Raw genomic sequence first — 27,940 nt, 5'->3', positions numbered from 1 at the left:
TCAGGGAGGTTAGGCTAATGTGAAGGACAAACATTAAACAATTAGTTACATAATTCATGTATTTGTTTATAATTTTGTTTATAATTAGGATAAATACTAATGAAAGAACAGAACAAGGGGTTAAGAGTGAATAATAAGGAGTCAGGACTTAGTTTGAGGAGATGGTGTCTCTAAGAGCTGTTGATTTCCATAGATATATAATGGGAAATGAAGTTATGAGTCTTGTTACACTACACAAATTTTCCCATTGGGTGTGTGGAGGGAGATACAATGACGGCACCAGAGACAGCTATAACTCCATCACGAAGCCCAAAGTGACTTCCTTGTCAGACTAAAGATGGGGCAGTTTGTGGCATGACAGAATAGAACAATATTTCTTTGGATAGGGTTCTCAAAGCAGACTAATAAATGGCTCTTTTAGTTACAAATCCATCTTTTGTTTTTGTCTAATTGCTTAGTTATGTCACTACCTTTCTGACTGTGGGCAAGGCATTTCATTTCACCAGTCTTCGGGTCCCTCATCTTTAAAATAAGTGGACTTAGGCAAGACTGTGAGTTTGGTTGGCATTTGTCATTTTGGATCCTCCCAAAGCCCTGGTTTAGCAGGATGGGAAAACAAATCTGCATTGTCCACCCAGTGTCACTACCCTATCATTAGAAGCAGCAAATAGTTTTAGAAATAATATAGTTCATACCTTTTATGAATGCTTGCCCAAGAGGCATTGATGTTCTCTGTTATCATGTGTACTTTTCTGGTATCATCTGCAGAATAATCCCGAAGAAGTTTCAGTGCCAAGTCATTTGCCACATCTACATTTATCTGCCACTGGCGGAGGTCTTTGGCCAACTGCTATAGATACACATGGGAAAGAGAATGAATGTCAGTTTTCTCTGAAATCTCTAGTTGCACTTTCTTAAAATGCTTCATAAACAGCTTCTGAATTCTCGGGTCAGAGCATGTCTACATGATTGCTTTTAACCTACCGTGTGTAGTTCAGTCAAACATGATAGTATAAGCTAACCCATTTTTCATGACAACTTTTCAAATCCAGCTTCTTGAGCAATAATCAGTATCAGGTATCTCAATTTAGTAGCAGTTAACTGGAAACAAACTTGGCTTAATTGTTTTTATCATGGGAGAGAACAAACTATAAAAATAAGCTCTCAAATAATTGTTGAGTATGTGACATATACCAAAATTTGAACAGAAGAAAATATCGCATGTTATTTCTTTTCCTCGTCATTAACTTGTTGAATTGTTTATGTAATTAGTGCCATCTACTGGCATTCAACTAAAGCTGCATACGGAAAATATTAAGCATCAAAAAAAACCCAGTGCTGTTATTCTAGTTATGAACTTATTTAAAGGATCAGTTTATTCATAATACTTTAAAAATATCCTACTTTAAAATAAGAATAAAATTTTAAATATAAGAATTTTGCTAAACCAAATGACGTATGTTTTCTTCTTTCTTTATCTTTAACAATTGAGTATTATCAAACCATGTATTTCATCACTTGAAATATCATATATTAAAAAAGAAATAAACCAATGATAGGTTTATCTGGATGCATATTAACCCCAAGTTTCTATTAAACATTGCTTCAAGTGCGTGGAAGAGGCTTCCAAGCATTACGGTATTATTAAATTACAAAGATAGTTATATCAAATCCAATATAGTGGGTTAAATGGACAAAGGAATAGTAACAAGCAATTCAAACTAGAGAAAGAATAAAAAGTTTTTATAGAAAAGGAAAAAAATAAACTCTCAAAACATGAAAAAATAGGAGTATTACAATTTGACACCAATTAAGTTAAAAAAATAATAAAATCCAAAGCTGGAAAGACTGTAGCCAAACTAGCACATTCATATACTCCTGATGGGAACAGCATCTATTAGGACAATTTGGCAATATATATCAAGTGACATACAAATGCTTATTCCCACTGACCCAGTAATCTAATTTTAGTATTTTCTCCCAGTAAAATATTTAAAAGAAAAGACATACATTATAGGAATAAAGATCTCCATTAACTAAGATAGTAAAAAATGAGAAACAATTTCAATGTTTAATGAGAGGACATTAAAATAAGGCAATATACATCAACCCAATGGTCTAATATGCAGTAAATGTGCACAGAAATCACAAGTTAAAAAAAAGAAAAGAACACAATTTCTACCTTCACTGTATTTCTTAAATCTGTAAGAGTACATTAACATGAATTGGAAGGGTAAAAGAGAAAATTGAAACTAATTGATGTTTCTGAAAAGAGTACTCATTTTTGTTTTAGTATTTGTTCTTTTATGTTAATATGATTTATGATAATAAAAATCAAACACTCATACTTTTCAACATAGTTTCAGTATATTTGAGTACACTCCTGTTCTTTGAAAATCTATAATCAGTATATAATCTGGCATTTCTCAGTTAATTAGAACATCCTATTCTAGAATCAAACGAAATAATTGCGTATATTGCATATAGCAAATAGACCCAGATAACAGAACTAGTAGGAAGCAGCTAAAGCCAGTATCACTAACTTTTGCTATAAAAATAAAAAGAGAGACAATTTTTAAAGGCACAGAGTATACTCGCTGTACTACAAAGCAATTACAATTTAACCTTGTGGAATTCCTGCCTTTTCTTATATACACATTTTATCAAGCCCTGCAGTTCCTATTTTCCACTTTTTATATCCTTACACTGTCCAAAAGCCCTTCTGAGGTGAAACACACACACCAAAGGCTTTCCCTTTCTAGAAATTTCCTACAGTACAAAATTACATCTTCTTCCCTTTCCCTCTTCACTGAAGCCACCACTTTTAACCTATAGTGTTAAAAAGTAATGTATACTAAGATATGAAAGACCAATTGGTCCTTATTATCCAGAAGATGGTATTTGCATTTTAAAAGAAGAGCTTATTATCTATCATCTATTAAATCTCTAATTGGCAGCATAAGACTCTACAAAACTGACACCAATAACTTAGTTACCTTTTAGTTAGGCGATTCCTTTTTAAGAAAAATGCAACTGCTAAAGAAATACCTATTATGAACCAACATCAGAGCATATATGTATAGATTTAGCAATATAAAATGTTAATTAAAATTTTAATAAATATAATTAAAATCATTTATTTTATCTAAGAAAAGACAAATAATCTTGGAAGTCAACCCTCACTCATGGGTTGTTACTTGAAAAGTCTAGATATAAGAGGATACGCTCTTTGGTTCTAATCTATAGATCATAAAAAATACCTAAAAGTAGAAGCTGAAAAGTATGCTAGAATTTTCCAAAACCTTGAAGGACATAGCAGGTTAAAGTTTAATTAGACACTTCAAAGTAAAAAGGTAGTAAAAGAGTAAGGCTTGACTTCAAACCAGAGTTTTTTGGTATACTTTAATGCTTGAAAGGCAAAAATACACAAGCCATATATTTTTCTTCAAATTTGTATTCACACTGAAATTTAAATTTTTATACCTAAGGAAATCTTGGCTGAATGCTATCCTTCACTGCATACCACTCAGATTTTGCTGTGATGTAGGATTAAAAAGAAAAAAATCCCACTGACCTTGACTAACATTGACAGGGCTAAGGCCCTTATCTGAACTCAAAGGTTCTCAACTGCAGCACCCTTTTGTCCCTTCTTAAAGACATTCACCAGAACAGACTGGTTTCCCTTCCTCCTAAGGTAATAATATGTTGACCACCTGGGGCTTTAACCAAGTGTCATTCACACCAGGAACAATGACCTTGACCAGCTTTGCCTACTACTGTGAAATTTACTACTGGGACAACTCCAGACCACAGAAGAATTTTAAATTCAAAAATACAATAGAATTCACACACACTCTTTTTAGTTCTGAATTCCATTTACAACTGTATACTCTACAGGGAATTGTGTGGTGATCATGCTGTGTGAAGAAATTTAAAATATTGTGAGCACTAGCTTATAAAAAAAGATGATTTTGTGGGTGTATATATATATGTGTGTATGTGTTTTTTATGAAGAATATAAAATGCTCAATCCCCAAAAGATTGTGTCCCCAACCAGGAAAGAAATATTTCATATTCAAACCTCATATGATGCTGCTACAATATGTGCTTGGTATTTATACACAGTATTTTAGGCAGAAAAAATGATTATGGACTATGGGACAACCTGAATTCATTTCAAGAATTTTCAGTATTAAAATTTTTAAATTTCAGTGTTTGCCTGTTCTTTTTTCTTTGTAAGAATTCTTTTTAGGAATATGGACCCGATACAAGGGAAAACAAGGGAGGAAGAGAAAGAGTATTCAAGAGTCTGGGCAACAGAATGAGCCTGCTGGGTTTGAATCCTGACTTGATCACATACTAGTTATGTGACAAATGGGAAAGTTAATTATGCTCTCTATGCCTCAGTTTCCCCCTTTATTAAATGGGTATATTAACAGTATTTACCTTGAAAGATTATTATGAGGATTAATTATAAAATGCAGGGAAAACACTTAGAGTGGTGCCTGGCATTTCCAAAGCATTAAATAAGTATTGGTTAGAATCACCATCATTACTACTACTACTACTACTACTACTACTACTACTACTACTACTACTACTACTACTACCACTACCACTACTACTATGATTACTACTACTGCTGCTGCTGCTATTTTTTAAAAAATTATTTATTTATTTATTTGGCTGCACCAGGTCTTAGTTGTGGCATGCGAACTCTTAGTTGTGGCATGTGGGATCTAGTTCCCTGACCAGGAATCAAACCTGGGCCCCCTGCACTGGGAGCACAGAGCCTTAGCCACTGGACCACCAGGGAAGTCCTCTACTGCTGCTATTTTTAAATGAACCATACTACAGCCACCACAGGGTGAGCCTCTACTGAATGAAAGAAAGGGACCCACTGTTTTATAAACATTGCCTATAATGCTGCACCTCTAAAAGTCTCCCTTTAATTTAGAAGATAAATGTGAGTATGTAGATCTACAATTAAAATTTTAAAGTTGAGTATTGTTTAAGTTTTCTTATAAAATGTGTTTTGGGACATTCACCTACAAGTGAAATTCAGGTTTGTTTCAGGTGAACTCGATTTAAAAAATTTTAATGGCCCTGACTCAAAGGAGCATCATAAAAAGCAATGCAGAGTAATGAAGAGGCATCTTCCCAGGAAGGCTTGATTGGCCATTGTCTTGCAGTTTGATCTTAAAGCCATTGACCTTTGAGTTCCAGTTTTGTTGTCTGTAAAATAGGATGGGATTACTTAGGCTGCTTATTATGCCTCACATTTGTTATGAGGTCAAAATCAAAATCAAACTGCTTGTGTGAAATACAATTCATATTTTATGGCAAGACAAGAAAAATTTAAATATAAAAATTCTTCTCTGCCCTTTGGCCGTGTCTCTGCCTGCACTGTACATTGTGTATCTGCATTATGCATCGACCAAACCTCCCCCGTCGACAGGAATACCTGCTCAACCATAACAAGCAGCATTCTCCCAGCATCAACAAGACAATTCCTTAAAAGATAACATTCCTTCTTGATCTTGGGAGGGGTCACATGACCCAGCACAATTACGCTTAGATCTGGATTATATAAGCTGTCAATAATACGTGATTTGATGTATAGCCCTCTGTCTCAAAAAACTTATATAACTGTGCCTTGACTTCTGACAAGTGGAACAGTTCTCAGAGCTTTCTGAGATGCTCTTCCCAGGTCATAATCTTCAAATTTGGCTCAAATAAAAATTTCCATTTCTTTCTTAGGTCGACTGATTAATTTTTCGTCAACACTTGGAAATTTATAAAACAGGATCTAATATATTTACAGATAAAAAGTTCTACGTATTGGTTTTTCTCCTTTTGCCTTAGATACTGTGTTTGCGTACATGAACTAAGAGATTCATTTAAAAAAATTAGCTCTGTGAGCTAACAGCTAAGAGCTTATTAGCTCTTAGACCGATTCTCTGCCCCTCTCCTACTCTACTCAGTATTGCCGATGGACTAACCACTTTAGGGGATCAGCAAATCCCAGGATTTCTTGCTAGCTGGCTTCTAGATGGTTAGGCCAGTGAGAGAGCCAGAGGAAGGCTGAAACTAGAGTATATCTCTCCCTCTATGTGGGCAGTATCTTCTATGTGTCTCCATTTCCCACTGGACAGACCCTCTCTCTGTAGTTTCAGTACCTGCTGTGCAACCCACACAGTGGTCAAGTTAGCACCAGATGGCTCTGGCTTCTGGGCTTTGGTGACACGTGTTGTCTCTCCAGCCGTCGAAGTGGTAACAGCTTCCCGATGTCACTAAACTCTGAGTTGCCTCACTATCTCCTGTTGGACTTCTCAGCTCCTTCATTAGCCATGGAACCAGTCCTCTGTATTTAAATTCCCTCTGCTTGAAACATTTTGTGTGGTTTCTAAACTGCACCCTGATGATACAAACTGGAAGACATCTCACAGCAAATGGCCCTACCTGTAATTACACAGGGGCAACTTAACATCAGGCATAAATTTCAAGAAATATCAGATTTTACATCTTGCATCCTTCTCTCCAGCCTCAGAGCAAGAGGTGACTCTTGTGCTCAAGGACACTCCCTCCTCCTCCCCCTCCCCCCCCTCCATGTACTCCCTTCTCTGTGTCTTCTCAACCTCTTGCCTCTCTGCAAGGTCTTTCTCTGCAACTTTCAAACATGAGTCTCTCGCCCATCTTTAAACAACAACAAAACCTACCTCATTTTCTTTCCTTTCACAGTTAAGCTCCTCAGAAGGCAAATACTCACTCATTGCCTCAACTTGATTACATTCTTGCCACTTTATAATTCATCAAAATCAGGCTTCTGCCCTCACCACCTCACTAAAACTATTCTGAAAGAAGTCACTCTGGCAAATCGGATTATTGACCTCAATTCTTTACCCCACCTTGTATCCATGCCCTTTGCTATGTAAATTTGAATTTCCTGCTACAAAGGGCAGTTTACTTCCCTGCCCTTGACAATGAGCTTGGCCATATGACTTGTTTTGCCTAATTCTACAGAGATGTTAATAGAAGTGACACAAGCAGAGGCTTAAAACATGCTTCTGCGGTGGGGCTGGCCCTTTTGCACTTCTGCCATTATCATGAGACAAACGTGTCCTGGGCTAGCCTGCTCATCCTTGGAGAAGGATGAGTGACGTGTGGAGGAGAACTACCCCAATCAACCTGCAGTGTGAAGCAGTGCCACCCCAGACGAGCTGCAAACTCACGAAGAAATAAATGCTTATTATTGTTTGCCACTGGCATTTTGAAGTTGCTTGTCATGCAGCATTTTTGTGAAAATACTTAACTGATTCAGTCACCAATGGTCAATGTCTGTGGAAAGTTTTAGGTTCTCATTTACTTGATTTGTGTGCAGCAACTGGTGCTATTGACTGCTCTGCTCTTGAGGCTCTATCTTTCCTTGGTCCCCTCTCTTTGGGTGTCCTCTATATACACTCTTAAGGTTCAAGTGTTTCTTTTTCTACCTGTCCCTTAAATGTTGGTGTTCCCCAAGGTTCTGTCCCTAGCTCACCCTTCTCCCTCTGCAGTGCAAGTCGATCCTCAACTGGAAGAAGAGGCAGAGAGCACATCCATATAGAAGTTGTACCACAATGTTCCCTTATATCCAAATATTCTACCTCCATTGCCACTGCCTTAACTTAAGCCCTCATCGACTCTTACTTGGACTCTGCAATAACCTTTTTATTGGCTCCTTCCCTCTACTCTAGACCTTCCATCCACGTAGAGCTGCTCAAGGGATCTTTTTGAAATGCAAATATAACAACATTATTCCTCTGGAAAACCTTTCAATGGCTTCCTGTTACCTACAAGACAAAGTCCAAACCTCTCTCCTTGGACTACAAGGCCCTCAAATATATGATCCTTACATAAATATCCACTTTGACCTTTTGTTATCTCCTTTCCTCTTACCCAGTCCCATAATTGCCCATAGAAAAACCCTGAAAGGTTAAGTGACTTGTTGAAGGTGACATAGCTTGTCAGTGAAAGAGGCATCACAAAAATGCAGGTTTCTTGGCTTCAATATTCAGGGTTCAATCTACTTAAAGAAGATATGCTTCCACATAAAAGGATTTAAGGAGGATGGTTGGATTTATTATAATTGAATTTTGAAGAATATAAAATAGTCTCCTTGATGATTACAGTATGATTGGAAAATTACTGTATATAATAAAGTAAGTCATTGCTAAACAAAGACAGCAGAAAAAAATACATATTTGGTTTATTTTAAAAAATCACTAAACAGTTTACTCCTAAGTATAAATTAATGTTCTATACATATTTATTGGGAAAAAGAAATACAATTTCTTTCTTGCTTGTGTGAATTAAAACGACCTAGAAAACCTCTTTATGGATATATAATAGAAATGTTAAAATACCTGTAAGGAAGCTATTTCAAAAGTAAAGCCTCTCACCATAAACTTCAAGGCTCATCTATTAAACCTCTAACATTACCAAGCAACTCTGTTTCAGAAGGTAACACTATACAGGGGATACTATTTGAGAAAACGGCCCTCATTTTCCAGCTTACTGGAAATGATTAATCTTTTCAATAGCTTTGAGGACTACATACCAAAGTTGTTACTTTTTTGTCCTTTCAACAATGACTACAAGCTGAGAGCAGGCTAGTAAATGTGTTATCGGCCAACCCATTAGAGTTCCATTATTTTCTGTCTTACATGACTTCATGTAATGAATTTTTATAATTAAACTAATGGCATACAATTTATTTTCCCCCTCTTTATTTTTCAGGCCCCCTTTCTCTTCCAGCTTCTCTGCAGTAAGTTTTTTTTTTTTTTTTTTTTTTTTTTTTTTTTTGCTGTACGCGGGCCTCTCACTGCTGTGGCCTCTCCCGTTGCGGAGCACAGGCTCCGGACACACAGGCTCCGCGGCCATGGCTCGCGGGCCCAGCCGCTCCGCGGCATGTGGGATCTTCCGGGATAGGGGCACGAACCCGTGTCCCCTGCATCGGCAGGCGGACTCTCAACCACTGCGCCACCAGGGAAGCCCTGCAGTAAGTTTTATACAAAAAGAACGGAGGAGAGCCCTCCAAGTGCTTCATTACCGTAATTTCATTATGACATTTTGGAAAGCATTCTCTTTATCTGGGCTCTCTTTTTAATTTGCTGACTTTATTAAAAGACTTAAGCAGTGTTGTAATTAAGAAATCACCCAGCTACCCTAGGCATCTAAGAGAAGTCTGGTTGAGAGGGTGTGGACATGGTTTGGTGGAAATGATTCCAGAGAGAAAGCCAGAGGACAGATCCCCAGAAAGTCGCATTTTCTCGGCTATTTTCAAATCCCATGAGCCTACTGCAGTAGACTACATTATTGTTCACAGACATTCTGTGCCTTTTTCATACCAGAGGATTACACAGCTGCACCCCCACTGAATTAGGGATGATAACATAACTGATTTTGGCTACACGTCACTTCCAGGCAGATGGTTTAAGAGCCAGTGGCATCATTCATTATGTTTCCTGAGTCTCTGATCAGAGAAGTATGTATCAAGATGCAGCTCCCATTAGCTGCACTCCCTGAATAACTAAGCTAAGTAGAATGCCCTTGTCAATCTAGAGTGGACATGTAACATGAATAAAACGTAAACTTTGTGTTGTCTCTAGATTTGGGGATAGTTTGCTACTGTGGCATAACTTAGCCTATCCTGACTGACATACCTACTCAAGTATGACCCTAGTGCATATGAAGTGGTATCTCATTGTGGTTTTCATTTGTATTTTCCTAATAATGACTGATGTTGACCATCATTTCATGTGCTTATTAGCCACTTGTACACCTTCTTTGAAGAAATGTCTATTAAAATCCTTTGCTGATTTATAATTGAGTCTTTCTTGTTCTTATTGAGTTCTGAGTTCTTTACATATTCTGCATACAAGTCTCTTATCAGATATATGATTTGCAAATATTTTCTCCCATTCTGTGGGTTGTCTTTTTACTCTCTTTATGATATTGCTTACAGCACAAAAGTTTTTAATTTTGATGAAGTTCAAGTTATGTAGTTTTTCTCTTGTCACTTTGGCTTTTGGTGTCATGTCTAAGAAAACACTGCCTAACTCATTCTACTCCTATGTTGTCTTATAAGAGTTCTAATATTTTAGTTCTTATATCTAGTTCTAAGATCCATTTTAGAATTAATTTTTTGTATGGTGTGAGGTAGGGTCAAACTTCATTATTTTGTATGTGGACGTTTAGTTATGCAAGCATGAACTTTTGAAAAAATATTCTTTTCCCTTTGAATTGTCTAGGTACTCTTGCCAACAATCAATTGACCATAAATGCAAGGATTTAGTTCTGAACTTTCCATTTTGTTTCATGGATCTATATGTTTACCTTGATGTCAGTACCACACTGTCTTGATTACTGTAGCTTTCTAGTAAGTTTTGAAATTAGGAACTGTGTGTCCTCCAACTTTGTGCTTTTTTCAAGGTTGCTTTGGCTATTCTTTGTCCCTTGCATTTCAGTATGAATTCTAGGATCTACTTGTCGATTTCTACAGAAAAACTAGTGAGGATTTTGATAAGAATTACATAGAGTCTGTAGGTCAATTTGGGGATATTGCTATCTTAACAATATTAAGTTTTTTGATCTGGGAATATGGCATGCTTTTCCATTTACTTAAATCTTCTTTAAATTCTTTCAGCATTGTAGTTGTCAATGGAAAAGTGTTGCGTTTTTCTTATGCCTAATTATTTTATTTTTTGTTGCTACTACAAATGGAAAATTTTTCTGAATATCATTGTTCAGATTATTCATTTCTAGTATATAGAAAAATAATTGATTTTTGTATTTTTATCTTGGATCCTGCAAATCTGCTGAATTACATTTTTAGTGTATTCCTTAGGATCATCTATATACAGGATTATGTCATCTGCAAATAGATACAGTTTTACTTCTTCCTTTCCAATCTGGATGATTTTTATCTATTTCTTCTTGCCTATTTTCCCATCCTGAACTGCCAGTATCATGGTGAATAGAAGTGGTGAGAGCAGACACCTTTATCTTGTTCCTGATCTCAGGGGAAAACATTCAGTCTGTGAGTCTGTTTCTGTTTTGCATATACATTCATTTGTAATATTTTTTAGATTCCACATATAAGTAATACACACTATCTGTCTTTCTCTGTCTGGCTTATTTCACTAAGTATAATATTCTCTAGCTCCATCCACACTGCTACAAATGGCAGAATTTCATTCTTTTTCATGACTAATATTTCATTGTATGTATGTATGTGTGTGTATGTATGTGTATATATATATATATATATATATATATATATACCACATCTTCTTTATACATTCATCTGTTGATGGGCATTTGGGTTGCTTCCATATCTTGGTAATTATAATTAGCACTGCTATGAATACTGGGGTGCATGTATCTTTTCAAATTAGTGTTTTCATTTTTTCCAGATATGTACACAGGAGTGGAATTGCTGGATCATACGGTAGTTCTACTTTTAGTTTTTTGAGGAACCTCCATACTGTTTTCCATTGTGGCTGCACCAATTTACATACCCACCAAAAGTGTACAAAGGGCTTCCTTTTTCTTCACATCCTTGTCAACACTGGTTACTTGTAGATCTTTTGATGATAGCCATTCTGACAGGTGTGAGGTGCTATCTCATTGCTGTTTTGATTTGCATTTCTCTAATAATTAGCAAATGTGCCTTTTCATGTGCCTACTGGCCATCAGAATGTTTTCTTTGGAAAAATGTCTACTCAGGTCTTCTTCCCATTTTTTGATTGGGTTGTTTGTTTTCTGATACTAAGCTGTATGAGCTGTTTGTATATTTTGGAGATTAATCCCTTGTCAGTAGCATCATTTGCAAATATTTTATCCCAGTCTGTAGGTTGTCTTTTCATTTTGTTGATGGTTTCCTTTGCTGTGCAAGAGTCTTTAAGTTTAATTAGGTCCCACTTGCTTATTTTCGCTTTTATTTCTTTTGCCTTAGGAGAGAGATCCAAAACTAATGTTGCTATGATTTATGTCAAAAAGTGTTCTGCTTATATTCTCCTCTAGGGGTTTTATGGTTTCAGGTCTTACATTTAGGTCTTTAATCCATTTTGAGTTTATTTTTGTATATAGTGTGAGGAAATGTTCTAATCTCATTCTTTTACATGTAGCTATCCAGTTTTCCAAGCACCACTTGTTGAAGAGACTGTCTTTTCTCCATTGTATACTTCAGCCTCCTTTGGCATAGATTAATTAACCATAGGTGTGTGGGTTTATTTCTGGGCTCTCTATTATGGTCCATTTATCTATGTGTCTGTTTGTGCCAATACCATGCTGTTTTGATTACTGTAGTCCGGAAGGTGATACTTCCAACTTTTTTCTTTTTTCTAAAGATTGCTTTGGCAATTTGGGGTCTTTTATGGTTTCATATGAATTTAAGGATTATTTGTTCTAATTCTGTGAAAAATGTCATGGGTATTTTGATAGGGGTAGCATTAAATCTGTAGATTCCTTTGGGTAGTATGGTCATTTTAACAATATTATTTCTTCCAATCCAAGAGCACGAAATATCTTTCCATTTCTTTGCATCATCTTCAATTTCCTTCATCAGAGAATAGGTCTTTCACGTCTTTGGTTAAGTTTATTCCAAGGTATTTTATTCTTTTTTGATGTGATTTTAAACAGGATTTTTTTTTTTACTTTCTCTTTCCAATACTTCATTATTAGTATATAGAAAAGCAACAGACTTCTGTATAGTAATCTTGTATCCTGCAAATTTGCTGAATTCATTTCTGAGTTCTACTAGTTTTTGGGTGGAGACTTTAGGGTTTTCTATATAAAGCATCATGTTATCTGCAAATAGTGATAGTTTTACTTCTTTCATTTCAATTTGGATGCCTTTTATTTCTTTTTCTTGTCTGATTGCTGTGGCTAAGACTGCCAATACTGTGTTAAATAGAAGTGGTGAGAGTAGGCTTCCTTGTCTTATTCCTGAGTTTAGAGGAAAGGCTTTCAGTTTTTCACTATTGAGTATGATGTTAGCTGTGGCTTTGTCATAAATGGCCTTTATTATGTTGAGATATGTTCCCTCTATACTCACTTTGTTGAGAGTTTTTGTTTGTTTGTTTTTATCATGAACAGATGTTGAATTTTGTCAAATGCTTTTTCTGTATCTACTGAGGTGGTCATGTGTTTTTTTATCCTTCCTTTTGTTAATGTGGTATATTATACTGATTTGCAAACACTGAAACATCCTTAATCCCACTTGATCATGATGTATGATCCTTTTTATACATTGTTGGATTTGGTTTGCTAATATTTTGTTGAGGTTTTTGCATTTATATGCATCAAAGATATTGGCCTATAATTTTCATTTCTTTCTTTTTTGTAATGTCTTTGCCTGGTTTTCATACTAGGGTAATGGTAGCCTCATAGAATGAATTTTGGAGTATTCTGTCCTCTTCAATTTTTTGGAATAGTTTGAGGACAGGTTTAAGTTCTTTATATGTTTGGTAGAATTCTCCTGTGAAGCTGTCTGGTCCTGGACTATTCTTTGCTGAAAGGTTTTTTTTTTTTTTAACTAGAAAATCAATTTCACTACTAGTGATTGGTCTGTTCAAATTGGCTGTTTTTTCTTGATTCAGTCTTGGCAGGTTGTATGTTTCTAGAAAATTGTCCATTTTCTTCTAGGTTGTCCAATTTGTTGGTGTATAACTGTTCGTAGTATTCTCTTAAGATTTTTTGTATCTTTCTAGTATTGGTTGTTATTTTTCTTCTTTCATTTCTTATTTTGTTTATTTGAGTCTTCTCTCTTTTCTTCTTGGTGAGCCTGGTTAAAAGTTTATCAATTTTGTTTATCTTTTCAAAAAACCAGCTCTTGGTTTCATTGATCTTTTCTATTTTTTGTTTTATTTTGTTTCTATTTTATTTATTTCCTCTCCTATATTTTTTATTTCCTTCATTCTGCAGACTTTGGGCTTTGTTGGTTCTTTTTCTAATTCCTTTAGGTGGTATGTTAGGTTGCTTGTTTGAGATTTTTCTTTTTTCTTGAGGAAGGCCTGCATCATTATAAACTTCCCTCTTAGAATGGCTTTTGCTGCATCCCATAGATTTTGGAGTTTTGTGTTTCCATTTTCATTTGTCTTGAGGTATTTTCTGATTTTCCCTTTAATTTCTTCATTGACCCATTACTTTTTTAGTAGCCTATTGTTTAGTCTCCAAATGTTTGTTCCTTTCTCATTTTTCTTTCTGTAATTGATTTCTAGTTTCATACTGTTGTGGTCAGAAAACATGCTCAATACAAGTTCTATTCTCTTTCTCTGGTAGCTGTAAGACTATTAACTTTTAAGGCTACTGTGTAGCTGGGAGAAACTGATGGGAATAGGCCAAGTTAAAAACCCTCAAACCCTGCTGTTCTTAGTGAAGTTCAGTAGTTTACATACTGTTGCCAACCTCTGATTAATTTCCAGAGTTTAGAAAAGGCAATTTTAACAATTTTGCAATTTGCTGCTTTTATGGAGGAGTGGATTTACAGAGTTGCCACATTATATTTTCAAGCATGGAATAAGTTAAAGTGTGAAAAGGAAATAAGGCAAAATATGGTGCAATCAGAGCATAATGCTATCCAAGTCTTTGTGACTCGGCATTAAATATTTATATACTATAGCAGTACCTGGAAAACCACCCATTATGCTCTATCAGTGATGTAGGAAGCACTCTGTTTGTGTGCTTTGAGAAATTTAATAGCTTCATACATACTTTGGGAGGAAAAGGACTATCAGATTACTGATTCTTTCTTCTTAATCATGTGGGATCCTTAGGTGAGAACAAAAGGGCATAAAGAAACTACATGAAAAAATGGCAGGTCCTAGGTAGAAGTTTTCTGGTAACGTTTCTCATTACTGTATCAGAAATCCAAACCTCAAACTACCAGCGTGGGTCAATTTGCTGATTTAATTTTGTGCTCATCCAAAAAGTAAATAAAATGTGTGAAAGGAGAATTTAGCTTCCATTACTGTACATATCTTTTTGGTAGATAAGGATACTATCTAATGCCACCCATCCCCTCAAATAATGAAAATGACAAGGCTCTAATTCCATATTTGAAAAAAAAGTTCTCTCTGATTAGTTTCTTTCCTGGTAAAATAATTTGCAATCCTCAAATAGCTATCCGATTTACTACATATAACAAGTTCAACTTTTAAAATTAATTACATGATTACAGTGTATCTACATTTCAAGTTCCCTAAAGAATGTCTTCAAAACACAGATATTTTGCAGCCTTGGAAATTTTTATTTAATAATTTGATAAATTATTGGGTTTCTCACCTCAGATAGTTTTAAGTATTATATAGCTAAATCAGCTAGGCTCAAATAAGATTTCACTTCTCTACTGAATGCATGTACTCTTAGCTCAGCCAAGCACAAAACAGCTAATGCCGTCACATTTGAAAAGCTTTTATGCTGAATTTGACACAAAAGCAATCACAAGAGAGACAAAAAAAGGAATTTCTCTTTCAAAGGCTGAAAGGGGAAAAAAAATAAATGAAAATTCTGAGCCTGGGTAAATCACTCTACACTGGAAAAGAAAGTTTAAAATCATCAAGAAATAATTTTTCCAAAGAATCCACTGCCAAGTTTGGACCAATCTTTTTTTTTTTTTTTTTTTTTTTGCGGTACACGGGCCTCTCACTGTTGTGGCCTCTCCCGTTGCGGAGCACAGGCTCCGGACGCGCAGGCTCAGCGGCCATGGCTCACGGGCCCAGGCGCTCCGCGGCATGTGGGATCCTCCCGGACCGGAGCACGAACCTGTGTCCCCTGCATCAGCAGGGGGACTCAACCACTGCGCCACCAGGGAAGCCCCTGGACCAATCTTAATAGCCCGGGAAACAGGTTGTGAAATAAACCAAGATTCTGGCAAATAAAAGAAATCCCATGATGACCATTGCTGGCAGTTTTAGGTGCCAAAGGCATACCATCTTACCTCTTATGAAAGTTAAATGGCATCATCTCTCATAGGGTTCTGCCATAGCCTTTTGGCAGACATTTTGATTAGGATGGAAATCCTGTATGATTTCCCCTAATATCTGTCTTTCTATCTCAAAAGAGCATTATTGTTTTACTAGGGCCATGTAGAAGAGCAAATGAAGCCATGCAGTTAACAAAATCAAGTACTTACTCAACTTATGTTTTTGTTTCCAAAAAATTAAGGGTTATATAGGAAAGAAACTAAACATACATTATGGGCATCATTTAATGATCTACTCATTAATTACTGACACGATGGGCTATCTACAGTCTACTCTTTTGCCAAATACTTACTGTTGCTATCTCCTTCCACCTTGTCTATGCTTTCAAGATGGACTTTTCCCAGATGCCATCTCAGATTTGAGTTCTACTTTGTGAAGGGGCTGTTGTTATTCCAATTTTTTCTCCACTATTTTTTCCAACCAAGAGTGGAGGTTTTATACATGTCTCATTAGTAGGGAAATGGTGAAAGATGGAACTTAATGAAATATTATACTTAAAAATGATAATTATTAAAAGTCATGTAGCAACATATATATTTATATAATACTAACTTTAAAATCAGAATTCAAAATTTTATCTACATTATGAAGACAATTAAAAATATGTAGATAAGAAATGGAAGAGAAGGGAATGCCCTGGCAGTCCAGTGGTTGGGCTCCATGCTCTCACTGCCGAGGGCCTGGGTTCAATCCCTCATCAGGGAACTAAGATCCCTTAAGCCGTGTGGTGCGGCCAAAAAAAAAAAAAAAGAAAAAAGAAATGGAAGAGATTATAGACAGAGGTTAGCAATTATGAATCATGAAAATATCAGAATTATGAGTGATTTTTTTCTTTAGCTCAGGTATGGTGACTGGTTTAAGTTTTCAAAGAGTGTAACGGTGCTGGTGGTTGGCTTTGAAACCATTTCATTGTCACAGGGAGGGCACTCATCAGCGATGCTGCTCCAAAGGAGGCTGGCTGCTGTAATAACAGCTCTCCAACTCTATAGGGACAGCCTGATGACTGCCTTACGAGGCTCACCAGCTCTCTTGTTAACCCTAGACACATAGACTAAGAAAGAATTCATGGAGCAAGGAGATCCTTGTCAAATTAACCATTGTCTAATATGTCTATTTTCACACTTTCTTCCTCAAATAAAATTGTATTTTATTTGAGGCCAGCTAATATCATTCAGGAATGATAACACATTAGACATAAAGGCAGCCCTCCACTTTATAAGGCTCCTTTTATAAGAATTAAACATTTTAGTTTCATTAAAAATGGAATACAATTTGCAATTATCTTTTTAGTTTTTCACAGCAAAACAAAATATGAAAACTTCTCCCTGGTATACTGTTTCACTGCTTTCATTTTCCACCTGTTGGCTCATCAGTAATATAATCTTACTTGTCAGTTCACAACTACAATGGTCTCCCTTTCTGATCCTCACGGTGTTTTCTTGATTTGTTTTAGCCACACAGACAACAGGTTAAGGAGGAAATCTGTGAGGTCGTTTACAAAAGAGGGAGGAGATATGGGGATATATGTATATGTATAGCTGATTCACTTTGTTATAAAGCAGAAACTAACACACCATTGTAAAGCAATTATACTCCAATAAAGATGTTAAAAAAAAAAGTAATTGCTATACATTCGTATCCCAGCTCTGCTGCTTTTAAAGAGGAGTTACTGAACTTCTCTAGGCTTTCAATTTACTTATCTGTAAACAGAGAACAATAATAGTACTTTTCATGGAAAGTGTTTGGAAGGATGAAATAAGCCAATATATGTGAAGTGGTTAGCACAGTTTCTGACAAATAGCCAAGTACTCACTAAATGTTAGTATTAGGGTTAGTATTACTTTTAGTTTTAGCATATGTCATTTAGGAAATGGACAGGAAAATTACAGCTTTAGTCTTCTTTATTTATGTTAGGAACTTACACTGAAGTTACAGCAATATATATCATTAAATTCCTAAACATATAACACAAACAAAAACATAAGTTTCCAAAGATAATGGCTGAGCCATTTTTAAGATGTAGTTTTCGATGGACTATTCAAAAGCAAATTTTCATTTCAAAAGTTTGACAAGGATAGCAATTATAATACAATCTTGTCTTTGTTTTGGGTGTCCAAAACACCTTACTTATTTTGATGAAAAAATTGTTTTGTTTTCTCCTTTCATATTTTCTTTTGCAACTCTTTGTCTCTTATTTAAACCTCCTTGCTTTTCCAAAAGCTATTAAACCCAAATCTTCTTGCCATCACTTTAGGATTTTTGTATGTTTTAAGAGTATTCCTCGGGCTTCCCTGGTGGCGCAGTGGTTGAGAGTCTGCCGCCAATGCAGGGGACACGGGTTCGTGCCCTGGTCCGGGAAGATCCCACATGCCGTGGAGCGGCTGGGCCCGTGAGCCATGGCTGCTGAGCCTGCGTATCCGGAGCCTGTGCTCCGCAACGGGAGAGGCCACAACAGCGAGAGGCCCGCGTACCGCAAAAAAAAAAAAAAAAAAGAGTATCTCTCAATTGCCAAATTTCAGTCTTCTTGCCCTGATCAACTCTGTCTCTATATGCCTCTCATCTCTCCTTTCCCTCATCTAACTCAAGGGTCCAATCCAAATTCTTTTTCCCTGGTAATTCCTCCTGACTAGTTAACCACTTTGTTCCGTGATCCACTAGATTCATAGAACCCTAAATTTTTGAGAGGAAAAAAGAAATAGCATAACATACTGAGTACGTGATGGATAAGACCAGAACCCTCAAGAATAACCACATGCAGTCTATGCTTCATATAGTCAAGTGAAAAATTGGAAAAACCATCATTAGAAATTCCTAATTCATCTATGCTCATCCAAGGGAGAAAATCTTAGGGGTAAAAAGTATCTTGTGAAAGAGAGAATTTTTATTCATCTAGATGTTGCCTCCAACAAAAGTACTGATAAATTTGTAAAATCCTACATGGCTTTCTAACATTCTTGTCATATAATAAAAATCCTGTCCTCATTGCTGTTCAGACCCTTTGGAAAACTAGCTATGACAAGGACTGGCTAAAAGCTCACTAGTTCATTATTCCCATTTATTCTTCCTGAAATTAAATTGGGAACAAGTTCTGGTCAATGGGTTTTGGGTGGAAGTGATGTCCATAATCTCAAGGCCTGGCCATAAAGCCCCATGTCTTGACCACATTCTCTCTTAATCTTCTGCGGTGACTTTGGGCAGCCATGATTTTAAAATTATAGTTTGATAAAATTAGAAAAGTTTGGACCCCCAAGTCACCATTTAGGGGAGAGCTCCCAAGAAGGGTTCTTTGACCTCTATTGAACTATGACACAAACAAGGAATTAATCACCATTGTATTCAGCTACTGAGATTTCAGGGTTTATTTTTCAAATAAACCTAGTGTAAATAAATATGCTATGTGGCTTAGCATAGTCTAAACAATGATTAATTTAGAAATGGGAGCCACTCCATGCAAGAAAACTATATGGTTTTTTTCTCAGATGACATAGGTAATTTGAGATTCAAATACTTGTTTAGCAGAAGGCCTTTTCCTACCAGAAAAAAACCCTAGAGTGTTTTCATCAATGTGATCAAGTTCTCACTATGTCACTTCTCTGCTTAAAATCCCCTAAGGACTACCCATTGTTTAGCATTTAAGGTCTTTCCAAACTGACCTATAAATATGAGGTTTGAAAGGATTCAATATTTATAAAGTACCATGCATGGTGCTTGATAATACATAGTCAAACAAATTTTATTTCCTTTCCTTTTTCTGTTTCATTTATCCTGAAGAATTCTAGATTATTAAGTGGACAAATATATGATGAAGTTTGGGGGGGGAGGAAGAAGAAGAAAAGGAAGAGAAAGAAGGGAAGTTGGGCTAGAGGTCAGAAAAGGGGAGGAGAAAGTGAGAGTACACCTTATCCCTACCTTATTCTCATATCCACCCTTCCCTTCGCCATTCAGTGTCCTCAAATAAAGTAGGAAGGAGTAGATCTGTTACTTTTTCTAAGAAGGAATTAAGTCCATCTGATTGACTTCATGATACTACAGAAGTACGTGCAACAATTCTGAAGTGATCTTAAAAGATGATGCAATGTGAAAACCAGACCACTGTATCTAATTTATTAAACAAAATTAATTTTAACATTGATATTAGCCATCCATTTTCCTCTAATCTCTACTTTACTTTGACTGCAAAGACTACTGTTCATTTCAGCTTGTTTTCTTTTCATAAATTAACATTAAAAATCAGTAGATTTTAATCCATGGTATAATTTTATCCAGTGTATTTTATTTTAAGAACATATCTTTGATACTAACCTTGGTTTCTGTGATTTTCCTTTCGATTGCATCCATTGTGTAGGGACCCTCCTTCCATGACTCAAGCTTGGCTCTGGCCTGCCCCAAGACCTGCTGAGCTTCTTCCTTAGCTTCCAGCCATTGTGTTGAATCTTTTAACATTTCATTCAACTGTTGCCTCCGGTTCTGAAGGTGTTCCTGTACTTCATCCCACTGACTCTGAATTCTTTCAACTGGAAGAGAAGGAAAAATGAATATATGGGAGTAAATGCTACTCTGGAGGAGACATTTGAAATTTAACATCCAAATATTATCTCACATTTTATATTACTTATAAAAGAAACTGCTCATTGTGTTACAGCTAGGATGATGGACAATGGAATTGCTTACTTTTTTCAAAGGCAAACATAAGTTTTTGTTAAACCAACTTCCTGAAGGTGATCTAGAACATCAACAGTACATGCGAAAATTTAACTGTGTCTATTCCTTTTTTTTTTAGTTTTAAAAGCAGGATAAAACATTTATTAACATAGTACATTAACACAGTTGTATAACTGAATGCAAGACCTTTTCATATAATATCCCCTAAAGCATCTCAAGCACTACATGTCTAAAACAGGACCTATAGAAAAGGAACTATTTCTTTCTTAAAAAAAGAGCCTGTTACTTATTCTCTCTTCCTCAGTCACTGTGCCAACATGTTGACTAACCTTATTTTTCTCATTTCCTAACTGTGCAAATGTCATAACCATTTACTCAGCCCCAAGTAGGACATATCTAAATCATATGCCTTCTTCTCCTTTTCATCCACACAAACAAGTTCCCCTGAATCTATCTTTTCATGCTCTTCCTAGTGCTGTAGTTCACATCTTAATTTCCATTTTTATCTAGGATGTTCCTGCAATCTTCAAACTACTCTTTTTTTTTGAATTGTAGAAGTTTATTTATTTTTTTATAGAGCAGGTTCTTATGCATTTTATATATATTAGTGTATATATGTCAATCCCAATCTCCCAATTCATCACACCACCACCACTCCCCTCCCCACCACTTTCCCTGCTTGGTGTCCATACGTTTGTTCTCTACATCTGTGTCTCTATTTCTGCCCTGCAAACCGGTTCAACTGTACCATTTTTTTAGGTTCCACATATAAGCATTAATATATGATATTTGTTTTTCTCTTTCTGACTTACTTCACTCTGTTTGACAGTCTCTAGGTCAATCCACAACTCTACAAATGACCCAATTTCATTCCTTTCTATGACTGAGTAATATTCCATTGTATACATGTACCACTTCTTCTTTATCCACTCGTCTGTTGATGGGCATTTAGGTTGCTTCCATGACCTGGCTATTGTAAATAGTGCTGAAATGAACATTGGGGTGCATGTGTCTTCTTGAATTATGTTTTTTTTCTGGGTATATACCCAGTAGTGGGATTGCTGGGTCATATGGTAATTCTATTTTTAGTTTTTTAAGGAACCTCCATACCGTTCTCCCTAGTGGCTCTATCAATTTACATTCCCACCAACAGTGCAAGAGGGTTCGCTTTTCTCCACACCCTCTCCAGCATTTGCTGTTTGTAGATTTTCTGATGATGCCCATTCTAACTGGTGTGAGGTGATACCTCATTGTAGTTTTGATTTGCATTTCTCTAATAATTAGTGATGTTGAGCAGCTTTTCACGTGCTTCTTAGCCATCTCTATGTCTTCTTTGGAGAAATGTCTATTTAGGTCTTCTGCCCATTTTTGTATTTGGTTGCTTGTTTTTTTAATACTGAGCTGCATAAGCTGTTTATATATTTTGGAAATTAATCCTTTGTCTGTTGATTCATTTGCAAATATTTTCTCCCATTCTGAGGGTTGTCTTTTCGTCCTGTTTGTAGTTTCCTTTGCTTTGCAAAAGCTCTTAAGTGTCATTAGGTCCCATTTGTTTATTTTTGTTTTTATTTCCATTACTCTAGGAGGTGTATCAAAAAAGATCTTGATGTGATTTATGTCAAAGAGTGTTCTTCCTATGTTTTCCTCTAAGAGTATTATAGTGTCTGGTCTTACATTTAGGTTTCTAATGCCTTTTGAGCTTATTTTTGTGTATGGTGTTAGGGAATGTTCTACTTTCATTCTTTTAAATGTAGCAGTCCAGTTTTCCCAGCACCACTTATTGAAGAGGCTGTCTTTTCTCCATTGTACATGTTTGCCTCCTTTGTCATAGATTAGTTGACCATAGGTGTGTGGGGTTATCTCTGGGCTTTCTATCCGTTCCATTGATCTATATTTCTGTTTTTGTGCCAGTACCATATTGTCTTGATTACTGTAGCTTTGTAGTATAGCCTTAAGTCAGGCAATCTGATTCCTCCAACTCTGTTTTTTACCCCTCAAGACTGTTTTGGCTATTCGTGGTCTTTTGTGTCTCCCTACAAATTTTAAAATTTTTTGTTCTAGTTCTGTGAAAAAATGCCAGTGGTAGTTTGATAGGGATTGCACTGAATCTGTAGATTGCTTTGGGTAGTATAGTCATTTTCACAATATTGATTCTTCCAATCCCAGAACATGGTATATCTCTCCATCTGTTTCTATCATCTTTAATTTCTTTCATCAGTGTCTTATAGTTTTCTGCATACAGGTCTTTTGTCTCCCTAGGTAGGTTTATTCCTAGATATTTTATTCTTTCTATTGCAATGGTAAATGGGAGTGCTTTCTTAATTTCTCTTTCAGAATTTTTATAATTATTGTATAGGAATGCAAGAGATTTCTGTGCATTAATTTTGTATCCTGCAACTTTACCAAATTCATTGATTAGCTCTAGTAGTTTTCTGGTGGCATCTTTAGGATTCTCTATGTATAGTATCATATCATCTGAAAACACTGACAGTTTTACTTCTTCTTTTTAAATCTGTATTCCTTTTATTTCTTTTCCTTCTCTGATTGCTGTGGCTAGGACTTCCAAAACTATGTTGAATAATGTGGCAAGAGTGGACATTCTTGTCTTCTTCCTGATCTTAGAGGAAATGCTTTCAGGTTTTCACCATTGAGAATGATGTTTGTTGTGGGTTTGTCATATATGGCTTTTATTATGTTGAAGTAGGTTTGTTCTATGCCTACTTTCTGGAGAGTTTTTATCATAAATGGGTGTTGAATTTTGTCAAAAGCTTTTTCTGCATCTATTGAGATGATCATATGGTGTTTATTCTTCAATCTGTTAATATGGTGTACCACATTGATTGATTTGCATATATTGAAGAACCCTTGCATCCCTGGGATAAATCCCACCTGACCATGCTGTATAATCCTTTTAATGTGTTGTTGGATTCTGTTTGCTAATAATTTCTTGAGGATTTTTACAACTATATTCATGAGTGATATTGGTCTGTAGTTTTCTTTTTTTGTAGTATCTTTGTCTGGTTTTGGTATCAGGGTGATGGTGGCCTCATAGAATGAGTTTGGGAGTGTTCCTTCCTCTGCAATTGTTTGGAAGAGTTTGAGAAGGATGGGTGTTAGCTCATCTCTGAATGTTTGACAGAATTCACCTGTAAAGCCATCTGGTGATGGACTTTTGTATGTTGGAAGATTTTTAATCACAGTTTCAATTTCATTACTTGTGATTGGTCTGTTCATATTTTCTATTTCTTCCTGGTTCAGTCTTGGAAGGTTATACCTTTCTAAGAATTTGTCCATTTCTTCCAGGTTGTCCATTTTACTGGCATAGAGTTCCTTGTGGTAATCTCTCATGATCCTTTGTATTTCTTCAGTGTCAGGTGTTACTTCTTTTTCATTTCTAATTCTATTGATTTTAGTCTTCTTCCTTTTTTTCTTGATGAGTCTGGCTAATGGTTTATCATTCTAGTTTATCTTCTCATAGAACCAGTTGTTAGTTTTATTGATCTTTGCTATCATTTCCTTCATTTCTTTTCCATTTATTTCTGATCTGATCTTTATGATTTCTTTCCTTCTGCTAAATTTAGGGTTGTTGTTCTTCTTCTTTCTCTAACTGCTTTCAGTGTAAGGTTAGGTTGTTTATTTGAGATTTTTCTTGTTTCTTGAGGTAAGATTTTATTGCTTGAACTTGCCTCTTATAACTGCTTTTGCTGCATCTCATAGGTTTTGGGTTGCCGTATTTTCATTGTCATTTGCTTCTAGGTATTTTTTGATTTCCTCTTTGATTTCTTCTGTGATCTCTAGGTTATTCAGTAGTGTATTGTTTAGCCTCCATGTGTTTGTATTTCTTACAGTTTTTTTCCTGTAATTGATATGTAGTCTGATAGCATTGTGGTCACAAAAGATACTTGATACAATTTCAATTTTCTTAAAATTACCAAGGCTTGATTTGTGACCCAAGATATGATCTATCCTAGAGAATGTTCCATGAGCACTTGAGAAGAAATTGTATTCTGTTCTTTTTGGATGGAATGTCCTATAAGTATCAATTAAGTCCATCTTGTTCAATGTGTCATTGTGTTTCCTTATTTATTTTCATTTTGGATGATCAGTCCTTTGGTGAAAGTGGGGTGTTGAAGTCCCCTACTATTATTGTGTTACTGTCGATTTCTCCTTTTATGGCTATTAGCATTTGCCTTATGTATTGTGACGCTCCTATGTTGGATGCATAAATATTTACAATTGTTATATCTTTGTCTTGGCGTGATCCCTTGATCATTATGTAGTGTCCTTCTTTGTCTGTTGTAATAGTCTTTATTTTAAAGTTCATTGTGTCTGATATAATTGCTACTCCAGCTTTCTTTTGATTTCCATTTGCATGGAATATCATTTTCCATCCCCTCACTTTCAGTCTGTATGTGTCCCTAGGTCTGAAGTGGGTCTCTTGTAGGCAGCATATATACGGGTCTTGTTTTTGGATCCATTCAGCCAATCTGTGTTTTGACTGGAGCATTTAATCCATTTACATTGTAGGTAATTATCAATATGTATGTTCCTATTCCCATTTTCTTAATTGTTTTGTGTTTCTTTTTGCAGGTCATTTCCTGCTCTGCATTTCCTGCCTAGAGAAGTTCCTTTAGCATCTGTTGTAAAGCTGGTATGGTGGTGTTGAATCCTCTTAGCTTTTGCTTGTCTGTAAAGGTTTTAATTTCTCCATCAAATCTGAATGAGATCCTTGCTGGGTAGAGTAATCTTGGTTGTAGGTTTTTCCCTTTCATCACTTTAAATTTGTGCTGCCACACCCTTCTGGCTTGCAGAGTTTCTGCTGAAAGATCAGCTGTTAACCTCATGGGGATTCCCTTGCGTGTTATTTGTTGCTTTTCCCTTACTGCTTTTAATATGTTTTCTTTGTATTTAATTTTTGATAGTTTGATTAATATGTGTCTTGGCATGTTTCTCCTTGGATTTGTGCTGTATGGGACTCTTGGTGCTTCCTGGACTTGATTGACTATTTCCTTTCCCATATTAGGGAAGTTTTCAACTACAATCTCTTCAAATATTTTCTCAGTCATTTCCTTTTTCTCTTCTTCTGGGACCCCTATAATTTGAATGTTGGTGCGTTTAATATTGTCCCAGAAGTCTCTGAGACTGTCCTCAATTCTTTTCATTCTTTCTTTATTCTGCTCTGTGGTAGTTATTTGCACTATTTTATCTTCCAGGTCACTTATCCATTCTTCTGCCTCAGTTATTCTACTATTGATCCCTTCTAGACAATTTTTAATTTCATTTATTGTGTTGTTCATCATTGTTTGTTTGGTCTTTAGTTCTTCTAGGTCCTTGTCAAGCGTTTCTTGTATTTTCTCCATTCTATTTCCAAGATTTTGGATCATCTTTACTATCATTATTCTGAATTCTTTTTCAGGTAGACTGCCTCTTTCCTCTTCATTTGTTTGGTCTGGTGGGTTTTTGCCTTGCTCCTTCACCTGCTGTGTGTTTCTGTCTTCTCATTTTGCTTATCTTACTGTGTTTGGGGTCTCCTTTTTGCAGGCTACAGGTTCATAGTTCCTGTTGTTTTTGCTGTCTGCCCCCCGTAGGTAAGGTTGGTTCAGTGTGTTGTGTAGGCTTCCTGGTGGAGGGGACTGATGCCTGTGTTCTGACGGATGAGGCTGGATCTTGTCTTTCTGGTGGGCAGGACTGCATCCGGTGGTGTGTTTTGTGGTGTCTTGGAACCTACTGTGATTTTAGGCATCCTCTCTGCTAATGGGTCGGGTTGTGTTCCTGTCTTGCTAGTTGTTTGGCATGGGGTTGGCCAGCCTTGGAACTTGCTGGCTGTTGAGTGGAGCTGGGTCTTAGCATTAAGACAGAGATCTTTGGGAGAGCTCTCGCCAATTGATATTACGTGGGGCTGGGAGGCCTCTGATGGTCCAATGTCCTGAACTCGGCTCTCCCACCTCACAGCCTCAGGCCTGACACCCTGCCAGAGCACCAAGACCCCATCAGCCACATGGCTCAGAAGAAAAGGGAGAAAAAAAAGGAAGAAAAGGGCTTCCCTGGTGGCGCAGTGGTTGAGAGTCCGCCTGCCGATGCAGGGGACTAGGGTTCGTGCCCCGATCCCGGAAGATCCCACATGCCGTGGAGCGGCTGGGCCCGCGAGCCATGGCCGCGGAGCCTGTGTGTCCGGAGCCTGTGCTCCGCAACGGGAGAGGCCACAGCAGTGAGAGGCCCGCGTACAGCAAAAAAAAAAAAAAAACAAACAAACAAAAAAAAAAAAGGAAGAAAAATAAAATAAAATAGAATAAAAATTATTAAAATCAAAAATCAAAAATCATATTATTAAAATGAAAAAAATAAAAAAGTAATAAAAAAAGATAGTACCAAATCAATAAACAAATCCACCAATGATAACAAGCATTAAAACTATACTAAGATAAACATAAAAATCAGAATCTAGTCAATCACATACAGCAACCCCCAAGTCTACTGTTGCTCCCAAAGTCCACTGCCTCAACTTTGGGATGATTTGTTATCTATTCAGGTATTCCAAAGATGCAGGGTACATCAACTTGATTGTGGAGATTTAATCTGCTGCCTGAGGCTGCAAGGAGAAATTTCCCTTTGTCTTCTTTGTTCGCACAGCTCCTGGGGTTCAGCTTTGGATTTGGCCCTGCCTCTGCATGTAGGTCATCCTCTGGCGTCTGTTCTTTGCCAAGAGAGGACGCGGTTAAAGGAGCAGTTGATTAGGGGGCTCTGGCTCAATCAGGTCAGGGGGAGGGAGGGAAACGGAATGTGGGGTTAGCCTGCGGCAGCAGAGGCCAGAGTGATGTTGCAAAAGCCTGAGTTGTGCCGTGTGTTCTCCCAGGTAAGTTGTCCCTGGATCACAGGACCCCTGACAGTGGCGGGCTGCACAGGCTCCTGGGAGGGCAGGTGTGGATAGAGACCTGTGCTTGAACACAGGCTTCTTGGTGGCTGCTGACTTAGCATTTCATGCCCGTCTCTGGTGTCCGCACTGATAGCCATGGCTCGTGCCTGTCTCTGGAGCTCATTTAGGTGGTGCTTTGCCTTCTGTGGGAAGACGGGCAAGGAATCCCCTCTCTTTGCACACCTCGAAACAATGGTATCTTGCCTCTTAGGCTGGTCCAGACTTTTTCCCAGACTCCCTCCCGGCTACCTGTGGTGCACTGGCCCCCTTCAGGCTGTGTTCACGCAGCCAACCCCAGTCCTCTCCCTGGCATCTGACCTCCAACGCCTGATCCTCAGCT

General features: G+C 36.8%; 1 protein-coding gene across 3 annotated transcripts in view; it reads right to left on the bottom strand.

The window, feature by feature from the left end:
* DMD (dystrophin) overlaps positions 1-27,940 on the bottom strand; it is a 1,698,782-nt gene that overhangs the window by 536,552 nt on the left and 1,134,290 nt on the right. For all 3 annotated transcript variants that reach the window (XM_060087208.1, XM_060087209.1, XM_060087210.1), the window contains 2 exons: positions 20,328-20,539; positions 696-850 (listed from right to left, as the gene is read on the bottom strand). In XM_060087208.1, the coding sequence (XP_059943191.1) occupies positions 696-850; positions 20,328-20,539 (367 nt within the window). The remainder of the gene's footprint in view (positions 1-695; positions 851-20,327; positions 20,540-27,940) is intronic.

This window comes from Mesoplodon densirostris, chromosome X, assembly GCF_025265405.1.
Source record: "Mesoplodon densirostris isolate mMesDen1 chromosome X, mMesDen1 primary haplotype, whole genome shotgun sequence".
Lineage (NCBI taxonomy): Eukaryota > Metazoa > Chordata > Mammalia > Artiodactyla > Ziphiidae > Mesoplodon > Mesoplodon densirostris.
Note: the sequence above shows the minus strand (reverse complement) of the source record. Positions and strands in the feature narration are given on the sequence as shown.